General features: G+C 37.0%; 1 protein-coding gene and 1 pseudogene across 1 annotated transcript; both read left to right on the top strand.

The window, feature by feature from the left end:
* The first annotated feature begins 11,973 nt into the window (after positions 1–11,973).
* Positions 11,974–14,632, top strand: LOC107869307 (annotated as a pseudogene).
* Positions 14,633–14,911: 279 nt separating this feature from the next.
* On the top strand, positions 14,912–16,452 carry LOC107841151 (G-type lectin S-receptor-like serine/threonine-protein kinase LECRK2). Its single transcript, XM_047396393.1, has 5 exons — positions 14,912–15,033; positions 15,094–15,188; positions 15,272–15,438; positions 15,577–15,871; positions 15,989–16,452. Exons 1-5 carry the CDS (start codon positions 14,912–14,914, stop codon positions 16,450–16,452), a joined length of 1,143 nt encoding a protein of 380 aa, XP_047252349.1.
* Positions 16,453–16,852: the final 400 nt, after the last annotated feature.

A 16,852-nucleotide genomic window follows, 5' to 3' on the forward strand; every position in this document is an offset into this window, starting at 1 on the left:
AAGACGAGTTGAAAACATTTCTACCGAACAAGTTTTAGTAGATGTTTAAACTTGGGTCAAATTCCATTGACCATAACTCCTAGTATATGATGAATTAGAGGGCCTATTATATATCAAATGAAAGGTCTTCGAATAAGCTTTCCAACGATATCAATTTCACCTAAATCCGAAACCCGAGAGAAAAGTTATGGCCATTTTAGTGAATGAAACAGTAGCAGCATGCGATAAGCGTGCGACGCACGCCCTATCACACACTCCAAATTTTCAGATTCGGTTTTCGCGTTTTTAAAGGAAAAATGGGTTTTTCCACCTCCCCTTCTTCATCTTAAACACAAGATTTTAATCCCAAATGACCTCATTAATGATATTTTCATCAAATTACTCCAAGAACTCTCCTTAGGGTTTCAAACTAAAAACCCAAGTAGTTCAAGATTTAACCGTGGGTTTTTGAAACAAATTGGAGAATTGGAATCCCCAAACCGTAGGTTCAAGAATCATCCATTAAATTTCTAAATTGAGGTACGTGGGGTTGTCCTAAATTTCATGGGCATGTTTTGAAAAGAACTTATGCAAGACTTTGAATTTATCTCACTATATATATGTTTTTACAAATGGAGGTTTTCAATTGATACAAATAACATGATTTGAGATATGATTATGAAAGAAATATTGAAATACCATGGGGTTGTCTGTTTGAATAAATTTCAGTGGTTGTATTGTGAGCGTGTGATTCCAATTTCGAAGGGATTCCATGTGTGTGAATTGTGAATTCTTTAGATTCCCCATGACAATGTTTTACCCCATATTATACTTGTATTAAACTATTGAGAGACGAGTTTTGCAATTGATATGATATTATTTATAAATGATAAAACTTCTTGAAATATTACATGTTGAGGACCACAGTGCATGTGTTGATGTGTGTGAAAGTGATATGTATGTGCATGTTGTAAATGGAATGAGGAGTTGAAGAATTGATTTGATATTGCTGACTAGCAAGTCAGGTATGACGATACCCTGCAGAATATGATATGTGACTGATTGAACCAAGCTTAATGCTTGACTTTATGTGAGTTAGGTGGTTACCTGAAGAAAGCACGAGTCAAATGACTCTATGCTGGAAACCGTGTTTGCCGACTCAGAAACTTGGTACCCTGCTATGTGATCTTGTGTACCTAGTATTATGTCATCCCAAATTAGAACTAATGGTTTGGAGCCCTACTGTGTGATCTTGATCCCAACCACAACATATGACTTGATTTGGGCCGGGATACCCTGCTGTATGATCTTGTGTTTCCTTCTCCCCTAACTAATACTCCAGTTTTGGTGACAACCAAGAATTGACAGTTGGTGGAAAACGTGAAATTGTAGGGTGCACCACCTAGCTCTATAATGTTGCATTGTTTTTGAAAAATCATTATACTATGCCCATGTATTTTTGAAACATTTGAAATAATGTGCTTTATAACAGCTCTCACTTATGTCGTATAAAAATCTCTACTTTGTTTTTTGAATTTCCCTGTGTACCAGTACTTTGTATTGACCCCCTTCCCTCCCAGGTTCGGAGGCACAGTCTAGGGGTCCAGATAATCAGTAAATTCTTCATACAGGTTCGCAGAGTCAAGTGGTGAGCCTTCTATATTCCAGAAGGCCTAATGTCTTACATTTATTTATCGTTTAATAGTTTTGGTCTACTAGGGGCCTTGTCTCAGTTTTCAGACAGTTATTGTTTTAGTCATGTAGTAGAGATTTCGCAGACGGTTTGCAGATGTTGATAGGTGGATTTGGATTCCATTTTCCATTATTGATTTATATTAGACTTATGACCATGGTTCCGTTGTTATTTATATTTCCGCATTATCTTCTATTACATGAATGTTGTGCATGATTATCAGATAGAGAAGGGTGTTCCGGGCCTTCATGGTTCGGGATACTCGTCACGGCCAGGGCCCTGATTCGGGTCGTGACAATATGAGTACTAGTTTGCCAATTAGTATTGAAACCAATGAAATTGAAACTAAGAAACCACAAATGGAAACTACAAAATCTGAAATTTGACCCAAAATTTGATGCGTGAACAGTAACTTAACGTGGCAGCCACGTATTGGTTGCGGTCTTTCTAACGCATTGTTATTCTCAAATGTTCATGTCCTGGTCAAAAATTTAATTTGGATTGGTGGAATTTTGTTTTAGGAGGGAAAAATAAGTCTTGGAGTCTTTCAATTTTTAAGACTTTGACTTTACTTGTACTTCTCCTTAAAACATGGGTCCTTGAATCATGGAAAGTTGTTGGAAAGTGGTTGAGATGTGATTGATTAGTTGATGAGTGATGGTAAGTCTTTCAGGACTAACAAAGCTTCACCTTTTTCCCTTCACCTTTATAGATCTAAGATTCACTTTATTTTAACAAGCTATGAAGGATGTGAAGAACTTCAAGAACAAAATCAACAATCACCAAGAACAACCCACAACAATCTCCAAGAACACCAACAATTTCACATGGCCAACTTCCAATTTTCACAATTCAATATCTTCAACACTTGGCCAAGATAACTACAACTTCAACAAAATGGTTCTTAGGCCACCAATGAAAAAAAATATCGTGTGGCCAAGCTTATAACAACAACAAGATGAAGGCCACAAGGCAAAAACAGTCCACCACAACAATGTTAAACAACAAATCGGTCAAGTCCAAGTTCATGACTACAACTTCAACAAATACAAGATCAAACTTAGATTTTGTCTCAAAGTGTTAGTGGAGAACAAAAATAACACTAGAAACACTCAAGACAAGTAAAAATCTAGGCCAAAACACAACAAGAACACAATTTTTGGCCAAGAACACAAAATGGACAGATTCTTATTTTTTTGGAATTTTCAGATTTCAATTTTTTTTTTTGATTTTTCAAGTAGGAACAAGATCAAGCTATGATCTGATACCAAATGATACAGGACAAAAAATGGACATGAAACAAACATCAAAAATCAGTCCACAAATTCAAAGAATCGAGGACCCTTTTGATGACCACACTCGAATTCACAAACAAGAACAACAAGAATGAGATATAAGGGTGTGTTTCAACCCCAAAACAGCCACCCAAACTAGATTTAACAACAACAATATGAAGACAAGATGAACAACAACAATAAGGTAACAATAACAACATCTCATGGGTTACATTAACAAGAACAAGAAACAATGATTACAACAAAACAAAGGATAGGAAGATAGACTACATGAAGTTGTAATCTTAAGAATACAAGAGCCTATTCCACTCTTAGACCCTTAACACTACTATAACGCCCAGTAAAATTTTTGTAATGCGTTGTCTCTTATTAGCATGTGCATGGAATAAGAAACTTGAAAATATTCTAAGTGTCAAAAGGGCTTAGTTACATTTTGAGGTTTCAATCGTCGGGATTCTTATTTTCGACCTTACCGACTTCCGATTTTTGATTTTTAAGTTGCGTTACGATTGGGCAAGCTCGTAGTACATCTCGGCCAAGTTTTGGAATTTTTCGAGTAGCGTAAGGGTATGTTTGGTTGCTCAAACCAGTAGCTCAACGGGATTAAAGGGCACCTCCCTGGTCTCACCAGGGTCAAGGCGAGGCGCCACCCAGATAAATGCCATGGACCAAAAATACTGCACTTCAGCTTCCTCTTCTAAGGGGTAAAATAGTAATTTTCCAACCTATATATATCTATAACATGGGATTGAGCCTCATTTCACCCAAAATATATGGTTTTCTCTCAATTTTCTTCAAGAACTCTCATTAGCGTTTCAAACTAAAAACCCAAGTAGTTCAAGATTCAACCGTAGGTTTTCAAAACAAATTGAAGAATCGGAATCCCCGCAATGTAGGCTTCAAGAAGCACCCATCACTTTTTGAAATAGAGGTACGTGGGGTTATCCAAAAAAATCTCATGGGCTTAAAATTCATGTTTTAATAATGGGGGTTTTGAAATTATTAATATAATCATGTTTTAAATGTTTCTATGATATTGATCTGGTCTTTAGGCCTATTCCCGAAGTGATTTGATATATTATATATGTATATGCATGTGTTTCAAAAAGATGAAAACTTGAGAGCATGAATTATATGGAATCTCTCTCTTGATATGATTTTGTTTGAAATTTTCATATGATGTGAATTGTTTGAAAATCATCTTGAAAAGCATGACATGAAATAATTCAAAAATCGTTATGATTGGATATGATTTTGACTTGCAAGAAGAGGGTTGTTTATGTTGAAATATGTTGAACATACTGGTTAAATGAAAGAATGATGTGATACTGATGACTTGCAAGACGGGTATGATGATACCCTACAGAATATGATATATGATTTCATTAAATGAATTTGAATGCATTAATTTTACATGAGATAGGTGGATGCCCGAAGAAGGCATTTGAGTGTAAGGGCTCATCGCTGGAAACCATGTTTGCCGACATGGGAACTTGGTACCATGCTTTGTGATCTTGAGTACCTGATATATATTATCCCAATTTGGGACTATGGTTAGGAGCCCTGCTTTGTGATCTTGTGCACTACCATACTTTATTGGGTCGAGACACCCTACTGTGTGATCTTATGTGTCTTCCCCTCACTTATACTCTAATATCGGTGGCAATCTGGGTTTAACAGTTGGTGTAAATGTGATATTGTTGGGTATTCTACCTAGCTCAATTGCATTGCATAGTTGTTGGAAAATATTTACATTATGCCCATGTGTTTTCAAATGATTTGATACGAAACTGCTTTATAATGGCTCACACTTATATTTTGTGAAAATATTGTATTTTTGTTTTGATTATTCTGCGTACCAGTACATTTGTATTGACCCCTTTCCCTCCCAGGTTCGGAGGATAGTCTAGGGGTCCAGAAAATCAGTAGATACTAAGGCAGATTTGCAGAGTCATTGGTGAGTCTTCTATATTCCAAAAGGCCTAATTGTCTAGCAGTTTTATTTATAATTTAGTAGCTTTTGGTCTATTGGGGGCCTTGTCCCAGTTTTCGGATAGTTATTTTTTTCAGTCATGTAGTAGAGATTTCGCAGACGGTTTTCCAGATGTTGATAGAGACTGTGGGACATTATTCCCCATTATTTTTTCCATATGATTCTTGACCATGTTTCCGTAATATTGTTTATCTTCTGCATTTCTTTTATCATATGTGTTATGTGCATGATTACCAGACAGATAGGGGTGTTTCGGGCCTTGATGGTTCAGAATACTCATCACGGCTAGGGCCCCTGTTCGGGTCATGACAAACTTTGTATCAAAGCATGGTTCATGATCCTAGGGTGTCTGTGAAATCACATCGAGTAGAGTCTTGTTTATGGGTGTGTAGCGCGCCACACTTATAAGTAGGAGGCTACTAGGCTTTTAAGAATGTCTCTCTTTCTTTATGTTCTAGTTTGTGTAATAAAGTCAGAATGTTCCTCTTTCATACTCTAATTCATGCTATGGAGTTGCCCATATGAAAGTAACAGTCATCCCAATTCTTTCCTTACTCTGATGTTCTCAGACATATCCCATTATTGGGGGTGATTCAAGTGCAAAAAGTTTAGAATCTACATGATATAGTGCTTCCTAATTGAGTCATATAATATTTTAAAAAAAATTGTCCAAAGAATCGAGGGGAGTCTTTTAGTGCTTCAATATGTGTTGATTCTAATGTAAACATTGATCCTGATGGAATCGTGCTTTCCAGCTTAAGGCATTAAGTGCATCTAGTCCCTCTCAAAATCTTGTTACAAATGTGGACAATGTATAGCAGAATGTTGGAACTGTATTTCCACCTGAATAGTAGCATAAGTTAAAGTGTTGTTGCCATGACCTATTGGTAGTGATATTGGACCAAGAAGTTGGTGATGTAAACTCACAAAGTTAGAAGTCAGAGTGAGGGTGATTTTTGTGTAAATAAATATTTCTGTTGAATAACTGATGTTTGAGGATGATTTACCCCTTTATAGTGATAAACTAATGTAGTAGCTAGTAGCACGCGTGGATAGTATGGTAGGTCTATGGGGGAAGTGTTTTACTCAGATTTTTATTTATACAGAGTAAGATGTGTATTCTTAGACCATTAAATATTATGTTTCAATTATCTATCTCTTGTAATATGTAATCTTGTTATCATGGTGTTTTTGAAAAAATAAATAAAAAAATTTAAAATCTAGTGAAACCGTGTGGGGCTCTTTCGATTCACTAGTATAGTTGCCTTGTCATTCATCTCATCTTCTTGTTCAAAATATAAAAATCAAAGTCTAGTGAAGCCGTGTGAGGCCTATTTTGATTCACTAGCAACTTGTTGATCTTGTGTTGGTTTAATATATGTATAGCTGAATCTGGTTGCATGAGACTGAGTTGGTAAAAAGGTCCTTGTGTGTTAGTTTAGTAGAAGGTTGAGAAGAAGTTGTTAGTTAGGGTGATTTGTCGGTTGCTTGAAGTGTGAAAATGGTTATATTAACCAATAAGTTATAATTATAGACTCATGGTTGTTGTGGAAATTGAAGGTAGTTGAAATGTATGATTGAGTAAGTAAGTATGAGGTGAGAAATCCGTATAAGTGGACAAGATTGTATAGGGTGATAATATCATATTAAGGTTGATCATGTCTATTATGTGACTTTATACCTTGACCTTCTTTTCGTTGGTAATTGTAAACTAGTACAACTTGTGAGAAGGTATGTATTAGATTTTGAGTTTTTTGAATAGAATGTGTCAATTTTATGGACTAGCATATTATGTTGCACTCGTCATTAGTGGTAGATGATTGATGCTAAACTATAGGCTTGAATTTAAGTGTAGAATATGGTGGTAAAAATAGTGGCATGAGATCGATGATGCATGTTTTGTGGGATTAAGTTAGTAGGCTTGATGTGTTGAAATAGTACGTGCTAATGGATTATGATAAGGAAAAACCGTAAGGTCAAGATCGATTATTATTGTTATGAAGTTCTAGTGTACTAGTGTTTCTTGATGTTTATTTCATGGTTTCGAAGTGAGAATCATGCGTAAGGTTGGGTTGTAAAATCATGTTTAGCACTAGACATTAAGTTTTGAACAGTTGAAGTCCATGAAGGTGGATGTGATGATTTCTTGATTAATGATGCTAGTTATATGAAACTGATGTAATAGGCTTGAACGGCGTATGAAATGGCTTAAGTTTAAGTTATTTCGTAATGAAGTATAATGTTGTAGGTATGGTGTGTAAGTATGCCCAAGGTGATATGGAGTTGTGGCATTTCTCTAAGATTATTACATGTTGCATGTGGCTAGTAGTACCATTAAGTTGCTAGATGGAGAAAAACTAGTAGATGTTATATGGGTTCTAAATAGCCAGGTTAAAGAGTTTTGATTGATAGTGTTGAGCCTTTTTATATAATCTTGATTCTCTTAGTAATGAGACATAAGTTTGGAGCTGCGATATTGGTAGTCTATGTTGAAAGGGGTATGGTTCATCAAAGGCTTGGTGATATCCTTGTTAAGTGTTAGAATCTAAGTTTGAGTTATAAAGGTTGAACCGATATAAATACATGTGCAAGCATTATACCATGACTATTGGGGCTATCGAAATATAGAGTGTATCTCAGAAGGTAGTATTAGCAGTGGGCTTTCCACTTTTATGTGTGGGCTTTCGGGTGAAGTTCTATTAATTTTGCGTGTTATCATATTTCAGACCCTAGAGTGCAGTGAGTGCGGTAAAGTTTAAAGTCTAGCAAGGGATCTCCCAAACTTAAGATAATGGATTGAAGCCAAGGGGGAGAAGATAGAACAACTAACCAAGTCAGGCTCTCCGATCCTAGTAGCAGTGTCATGATGATATAGAACGTCAGAAGGGAAGGGTGAGGCTCGACCCATTCTTGTCTTAGTATTTTTCAGTTATCCTAATACCTACTCATACTTCACGTTTCAGTTCCATGACCATAGTTCATGTTCATGTATATGATAGAGAATCACGTGCTCCTCCAGATTCCTAAATGAGGAACTTCAGTTCATTCAACAGTCGGAATCATATTCCATATGTTATGAACTCTAAATTGAGGTCATGCAGCTCATGACTCATGTATTCACACTTTATAGTGTGCTCAGTTTCGATAATTCATGCTATACTCTTTATGATGGGTGAAATATAGTTCATAGCCACGTGTGCCCCAATTCAGATTTTTCTTTGATAAATCCTGGATGTTGATTTGCTATTCCTCAGGCCTCAGTTATGTGTCAATTTTCATATAATATCCTTCCATACTTCAAGATCTTATGTCCTAGCCTTTTGTGACTCCTTCTTATGTAAGGATGGTTGTGAGGAGTAAATGTTTCTTGTTGATAGAAGATCATAGTATGCTTGTTTTAGATAAGGCTATAAGGGTGAAGTAAGATTGGGGCAAATCTTTGCTATATGTGATGGTTAGTGGAAATCTGTATGTGTATGTTCTGGGGGTAGCGCGTGGGAGTTATATTGATAGTGGTTTAGAGAATATGTGTAGTGTGTCTTTATGGGTGTTGCCTTGAAGTTCACATGTGGTTATGAAATAGGCTCGAATGGCATCTTGGGATGGTAGTGGAGAAATGCAATATGCTCTAGTGAATTCATAGTAATAGTTCAGAGTTAGCCATTGAAGTGGTAAGGCATGATATGCTTAGGGTGTGATCTTTTAAGAGATATAGAAAGTGGAATCTTATGGTTTAGACTTGAATCGTGGAGTGGCATGTAGTATTTTCTGAGGTGGAGTTAGGCCTAATCACGGTGAAGAGGATTTAAGTTACTATAGACATTAGTAGAAAGATTTATAAATGCAATTACGAGAACAAATAAGTTGAATCAAATGAATATGGTATCTACGGGAAATAGTACAGTTAAGGGAGTATTCAAGGAGTTTGCTAATCTTGAAAGTAAGAAGTCGCATTGACTAAGGCCTGGCAATTCTATCCTGATTTATGAGTTATATGTCTATATTCCAAGCTGCAGAGTAGTGTCAATGTTGGGACCCTATAGTCCGATGTCTTGTGTGACTCATGCCCAAGATCTTTTTCTACCTAATGCTACTAGGACTTCGTTAGGAAGAGTGTTGATAAGATACTCCAGATTGAGTATAAGTTTCCAGTATAGTTCAGTCTATGTGGCCAACAAATAAGTTTAGCAGTCAGATTCACATGACTTGTTTTCTCGTCTTTTCATTTAATCATGCTACCCAAAAATCTCAGATATGTTACTATTCCAAGATAGAGTATACTAGTAGTTGCGAGTATAACTCAGTTCATGCGTCATGTACTAGATTCAGATTCCAGATGTTCAGTTATGACTCAATTCGTAGGTGCTTAGTGCATCGCCTCAATTTAATGTGTATCTTAGTGATTTGAGCATTCATAGAAGGACATAGTGTCCCAAGGGGGAGATACCCCATTTAGTTGCATGCATATATTCTATTTACAAGCTCCGCATCAGTTATTATTGCGTATTCAGTCGTACGTTCAGACGTCAGTTCAGTCAGATATGCATGCATTAGAAATGCATGTTCAATAGAAAAAAAAAAGGTTCAGCTTATCAGGTATTCAGTCCTGCGTTCATGAGAATGACTTAGTCGCGTATTCCATGCAACAGAGATACATGTCCGGTATAAGAATTCCGAATAACAGTAGTTCCAGTCATATAGACATGTTTCAAATCAGTGTGTCCTTATTAGAGGACGCATCATGCCCGCATTATTCCATCCCTTTAACCCATCATTCGAGGACGAATGATCCCAAGGGGGAGATAATGCAACGCCCCGTAAAAATTTGTGCAATGTGTTGTCTCTTATTAGCATGTGCATGGAATAAGAAACTTGAAAATATTCTAAGTGTCAAAAGGGCTTAGTTACATTTTGAGCTTTCAATCATCGGGATTCTTGTTTTCAACCTTACTGACTTCCGATTTTTTATTTTTAAGTTGCTTTACGATTGGGCAAGCTCGTAGTACATCTTGGCCAAGTGTCAGAATTTTTCGAGTAGCGTAAGGGCATGTTTGGTTGCCCAAACCAGTAGCTCAACGCGATTAAAGGGCGTCACCCTGGTCTCACCTAAGGTCAAGGCGAGGCGCCGCCCAGGTAAACGCCCTGGACCAAAAATACTGCACTTCAGCTCCGTCTTCTAAGGGGCAAAATAGTAATTTTCCAGCCTCTATATATATCTATAACACGGGATTGAGCCTCATTTCACCCAAAATATATGGTTTTCTCTCAATTTTCTTCAAGAACTCTCATTAGGGTTTCAAACTAAAAACCCAAGTAGTTCAAGATTCAACCGTGAGTTTTCAAAACAATTTGAAGAATCGGAATCCCCGCAACGTAGGCTTCAAGAAGCACCCATCACTTTCTGAAATAAAGGTACGTGGGGTTATCCAAAAAAATCTCATGGGCTTAAAATTCATGTTTTAATACTGGGGGTTTTGAAATTATTAATATAATCATGTTTTAAACGTTTCTATGATATTGATTTGGTCTTTAGGCCTATTCCGAAGTGATTTGATATATTATATATGTATATGCATGTGTTTTGAAAAGATAATAACTTGAGAGCATGAATTATATGGAATCCCTCTCTTGATATGATTTTGTTTGAAATTTTCATATGATGTGAATTGTTTGAAAATCATCTTGAAAAGAATGACATGAAATATTTCGAAAATTGTTATGATTGGATATGATTTTGACTTGCCAGAAGAGGGTTGTTTATGTTGAAATATGTTGAACATACTGGTTAAATGAAAGAATGATGTGACACTGATGACTTGCAAGTCGGGTATGACGATACCCTACAGAATATGATATGTGATTGGATTAAATGAAGTTGAATGCATTGATTTTACATGAGATAGGTGGATGCCCTAAGAAGGTATTTGAGTGTAAGGGCTCATCGCTGGAAACCGTGTTTTCCGACATGGGGACTTGGTACCATGCTTTGTGATCTTGAGTACTTGATATATATTATCCCAATTTGGGACTATGGTTAGGAGCCCTGCTTTGTGATCTTGTGCACTACCATACTTTATTGGGTCGAGACACCCTGCTGTGTTATCTTGTGTGTCTTCCCCTCACTTATACTCTAATCTCGGTGGCAACCGGGGTTTCACAGTTGGTGTAAATGTGATATTGTAGGGTATTCTACCTAGCTCAGCTGCATTGCATTGTTGTTGGAAAATATTTACATTATGCCCATGTGTTTTCAAATGATTTGATACGAAACTGCTTTATAATGGCTCACACTTATATTTTGTGAAAATATTGTATTTTTGTTTTGATTACTCTGCGTACTAGTACATTTGTATTGACCCCTTTCCCTCCCGGCACAGTCTAGGGGTCTAGAAAATTAGTAGATACTCAGGAAGATTTGCAGATATTGATAGAGATTGTGGGACATTATTCCCCATTATTGTTTTCATATGATTCTTGACCATTTTTCTGTAATATTGTTTATCTTCCGCATTTTGTTTATCTTACGCATTTCTTTTATCATATGAGTTATGTGCATGATTACCAGACAAATAGGGGTGTTTCAGGCCTTTATGTTCGGAATACTCGTCACGGCCAGGGCCCCGATTCGGGTCGTGACAACTACACACTACAATTCACCTATCTTTTATGTTGGCACAAGAGGACCTCGATCTCCCAAGCATCCAACATTTCCAAGCTTGAATCCAACACGAGTGAATCCACACTCAATGTTGATTTCCCTAGTTACAAGTTTCGGCCATAGGGCCTTTCTCACAAGAGAAATGTTCTAAGTGTTACAATTTTTAATATCCAACAAAAACTAAAACTAAAAAACCTAAGAGGTTCTATATATAGTGTATTACAAAATAGAATACAAAATGACCACAATACCCCTCAAGGGTGAGGAGCCCATCAAGTGTAACTTAGGGGTTGTTTTTAGTGCATTTAGGCCGTCTTTTACACTTCACTTGTGCACTTCCTTGGACGGATTCAATATGCACTCGTTCTCATCCATCCTCGTGGTCGTACTCGTATCAATCAGGCAAGCAGAGAAGGATGGCGAAGTTAATCTTGTTCATTGCAGTTCCGATCAGCAGATTGCAGACATTCTGACCAAGGCTCTTCCTAAGGGGAAATTTGAAGTTCTAAGGGCTATGCTGGGAGTATCCAAGAAAAATCTAAAGGAGGAGTGTTAGACTATGGGATTTTTCTAAGATAGTCTTTTATTTAATAGTTTCTTTAATATTATATGTTTATTTTTTTAAAATAAATGGTAGTCCTTATTTTGAGACAGTGTGTCTTGTAAGATACTATGAGGTGTGTCTTGTAAGACTCATGTATAGCTTATAAGTGGAGTCTTTGGTAAAATGTTGGGATGATGAATGAATAAAAAGCTACTGCCGAAACCTTCTTTTTTCTTCTGTTAAGCTCCAAATTATAACATGTTGCAATGCTGCTGATTTTGATGGCTATACTATTATTCTTGCAGGTCCATATGGCGATTAATTGAGGTATTACTCGATGACCTTTGTGATCTCTGTTGCAATGTTGCTGATCTTGATGGCTATACTATTAGTCTTGCAGGTCCATATGGTGATTAATTGAGGTATTACTTGAATTTTTGAAAATTATTTTTCAAGGTTGCAATTTTTTCCATTGACAAACTTTATGGTCGAAAAAATAATATAGTAACCATGACATAAATTGTTATAATAAGAAATGAATCACCGTCGAGTACCACCATTCATTTCCAGTTTCATTTCAATAGAGTTCACCCGCAACAATTGAGAACCACCAGATCTCCATCCATAAGCCTCTTGAGCTTAGCCGAATCAAAATCGACAAACACCCATTTGATATTGAATAAATGATCAAATGTTGCAAATGTGTTTTGGTGCTAGAGTTAAGATTCTGTTTGAGTTTCTTAGTCCATTTTCCAGGTACCAGTCGATGCGCTGAGTCCCCTGGTCTTCAAGAATTACAAATTATGATTGGAAGGTCCATTTCTTTCTCATCTACAGTTATTGTACTTGCTTTAAAGATTTTCTCTATAGTGTTCTTTTGCCGTTGATTTTAGTATGTGATTTTTGCGGTCTTATATATAAAGCTTAAAATTGGTGGTTATGTTGGGTTTCAATATGAATTCTCTATATATGATAAGATCAATTCTGAATTTTTGTGATGAAAGAAAATGGAAAAGTCACATAGGTTTATCATGGGACGTTATAGATTTATCATCTCGAAGATGCCTTTAGTCGATTTGGTAAAATTATCGTTTATTAGGTTTGTACTTTTTCATAATCCAGTTTTAATTGCAATTTATGCAAATTCCCTTAATTTTAAGTACTTTACTTTTAAGTACCCAATATGTATGCATGTATCAATGTGTATTAAATGCATCCTTCAAACTTCTGTCACTTTGTGTATATCAGTGTGAGTTACATTCTTTCACTTTCATCTGGACTAATGGAGAATCAAGCGGAGGACTTATCTAAGATGCCCTAAGCCTGAGTAACAGCAGAGCAATGAAGTTTTTTGTTATATTTTGTCCTTGAATTTCTGTTTTATTCTCATTCTCGAAATTGGGAGCTCGCATTTGTCTTTTTGTATGTTTGATTTACTGTTGCTTTCAAATTCGATCTTATATCTCATGATAGTCAGCTTAAGTGGAAATTCTATCTTAATTTTTTCACCGCATATAATTTGGCAGTAATTAGTTAAAGCCTTCGATGGTGCAGTAGGTTGTATATTGAAGTCAAAATATAGGGACACAACACTTAGTAAAGTTCACTACACTAGGTATAGGTGAAAGCAATACTACTGGAAACCCTGTTTTTGAGATAGCATACATGTGTTCTCTAACAAAAGATTAAAGATCTAGGAAAGATGCCAATTTAAGAAACTTTCTATTGCATATGAATCAAGTATCGGAAAATAGCAGGAAGTTCAAAGGCTACAAGCTAGGTATGATGGTTATGGCGCTCTATGCTACGATCCCAGATTTGTGGGTAGTGACGGCGTGATGTTGTACTTCCATGGAGCAAAGGAAACTGACTTTTCTATTTTCTCAGATGACAACCTCCACATTAATGCACATCTAATTGGTACACAACCACAGGGAAGGAACTGGGACTTTACATGGGTTCAAACATTTTCAGGCATGTTTGACACCCATACATTAGTTCAAGTAGCAAAGAAAGTGTCAAACTGGGATGAAAATGTTCATGCTTTTACTGTACAGTGGAACGGTGAGACAGTTGATGTCCCGCCGGATGGAGATGCAGAATAGAGTGTTTAACACTGCTGAGAGATCAGTAGTGGTCAAGAGGACAGATGATCTTGACATCGCGAAGGTCACAGTTTCCACACTAGTGCAATTGAATGTAAAGTTAGTCCCCATTGGTGAGAGAAAACAAAGGTTCACAACTATCAGTTACTAGGATATGTTGCTTTTTCCCATCTAGAGACACAATTTAAGTTTTTAAATCTATCTAAAGAAGATGACAAGTTATGTTGAATTTGAGTGCAAAGGTTATATTGTTATACTAAAGATAAGTTGTGACCTCTAAATTAAAAATAATAGGAATTCATTATGATCAAATAAAGAAGATTATAATTTTTTAATATTGACCGCACATCGCGCGGGCACATATACTAGTTACTAAACCTAAAAAGAAAAATAACAACAAATAACTCAATACTTCAACAAATGCATATTGGTCAACCGCGACTAGTGGCAGTGGTAACCAGTTGAGCTTCAATCAATTAGGCGTTATTTACCTTCACGCTGCGAATGGAACTCTGCTGAAATTGATATCACCTTCCAATGAGACAAACTCAACAGCAAGCCAATTGTATCAGCGAGCGATTCTTGAATATGAAGGAGTTTTTAGGCACTATGTCTATCCGAAAAGATCTTCTAGTGGGAGGCTGATGGCGTGGTCTAGTTTGCGTAGCATTCCGGGTAACATCTGTTTGCATCTCCCGCAACATCTAGATACAGGAAGGGTTGCATGTGGTTTCAACAGCCTTTGCTCGATTGGAACTGACCGGAGGCAAAGATGTGATTGTCCACTCTAGTATACATTAAATGATCCGAAGGACAAATTAGGCAGCTGCAGACGGAATTTCACCGAGCAAGATTGTAAGGATGAATCTCGAGGTGATGAGGCTTTCACGATGCACGAAATGCTCAACACTAACTGGATTGGTAGTGAGGGGATGTTACTGAGGATTGGTGCAAGCAGAATTGTTTGAGTGATTGTTGTTGTGTTGCTGCTGTTCACACTCCAGAAAAAGATTGTTGGAAGAAAAGATATCCGCTTTTAAACGGGAGGACAGATCCAACAGAAACAGCGAAAGCATTTTTGAAAATAAGTACTACCACTAATACTACCATGCCTCGGTCTCAAGCTGGTGAAAACAGAAAAAATCAATCTAGTCTAATCATTTCTGTTTCTGTATTATTGGGTAGTTCCGTTTTCATCTTAATGTTTCTGGCCCTTTTTTGTGCTTTTAAGTTTAATATCCAAAGAAGCTTTCAGCATATCAAGCTGTTACAGGAGTGAACATAAGAAGTTTTAGTTACAATGAGCTAGAAGAAAGCTACAAACGGATTTGAGGAAGAGTTAGGAACCGGTGCCTTATCAACAGTTTACAAAGCGATTCTTAATGACGAAAATGGGAAAATAGTTGATGTCAAGAAACTACAAAAGACAGTAACAGAAGGAGAACAAGGATTCCTAGCTGAAGTGAATTCAATCAGTAGGAATAATCACAAGAACTTGGTCCAACTCCTTGGGTTCTGCAATGAAGGCCAACACGGGCTTTTGGTATATGAACACATGGAAACTGGATCATTAGCAGACTTGCTATTCAAAGATTCTAGGCTTAGTTGGTTGCGAAGGGTACAAGTTGCGATAGACACCGCTTAAGGGCTTTGCTATTTGCATGAAGAGTGTAGCACCCAAATTATACATTGTGATATCAAGCCCCAAAATGTGCTTTTAGATGAAGGTTTGACAGCAACAATAGCAGGTTTCGGAATAGCCAAGCTTATGAGGAAAGATCAGACTCGAACAACCACTAAGATACGTGGGATAAGAGGGTATGCAGCCCCAGAGTGGTTCAGGAACATGCCTATAACTGTCAAAGTGGACGTGTACAGCTTTGGAATCTTGCTTTTAGAGCTGATTTGCTGCAGAAAAAGTTACAAGCAAGACGTGGCGAATGAGAATGAAATGATACTCGCGGAGTGGGTTTGTGATTGCTACAGGAGAAAAGAGTTGCATTTACTCGCGGGTGATGATGAAGAGCCCATAGAAGATATCAAGAGGTTCGAGAAGTTGTTGATGGTTGCTATTTGGTGCATTCAAGAAAATCCAGCATTAAGGCCTAGAATGAAGAAAGTCATGCTAACACTTGAAGGTTCTGTTGAAGTCTCAATCCATCCAGACCCTTTTTCCTTTATCTGAAGAAATTTTTCCCTGCATTGTGTTTCTTGAAATGTACTATTGCAATTTCCAATTCAGTTTAATAATTGAAAAGAAAATAAGAAAATGTTATCCACTGTGTCCGATACAAAGAAAAATATGAACGGTACGTCAGATGAGCAAAATTCGTTTTCCAAGTCCACGGAATTCACAGTGTCCTTTAGATAGTTAATCCCCTCATAGTATCCGATTTATTGGATTATTTCCTCCTAGAATAGAACGGCATTACCTAGTTAGAATAGTAGAACTTCAAATTCCAACAACCTTCTGTCACGACCCGATTTCCGAGTCATGATGGCACCTACCACATCCTACCGGCAGGTAAGCCGATACAGTAACCCGGAGCTATGGTGATACGGGAAAAACAACGAAAACACGAAGC

This window comes from Capsicum annuum, chromosome 9 (genome assembly GCF_002878395.1).
Source record: "Capsicum annuum cultivar UCD-10X-F1 chromosome 9, UCD10Xv1.1, whole genome shotgun sequence".
In the NCBI taxonomy this organism is placed as follows: Eukaryota; Viridiplantae; Streptophyta; class Magnoliopsida; order Solanales; family Solanaceae; genus Capsicum; species Capsicum annuum.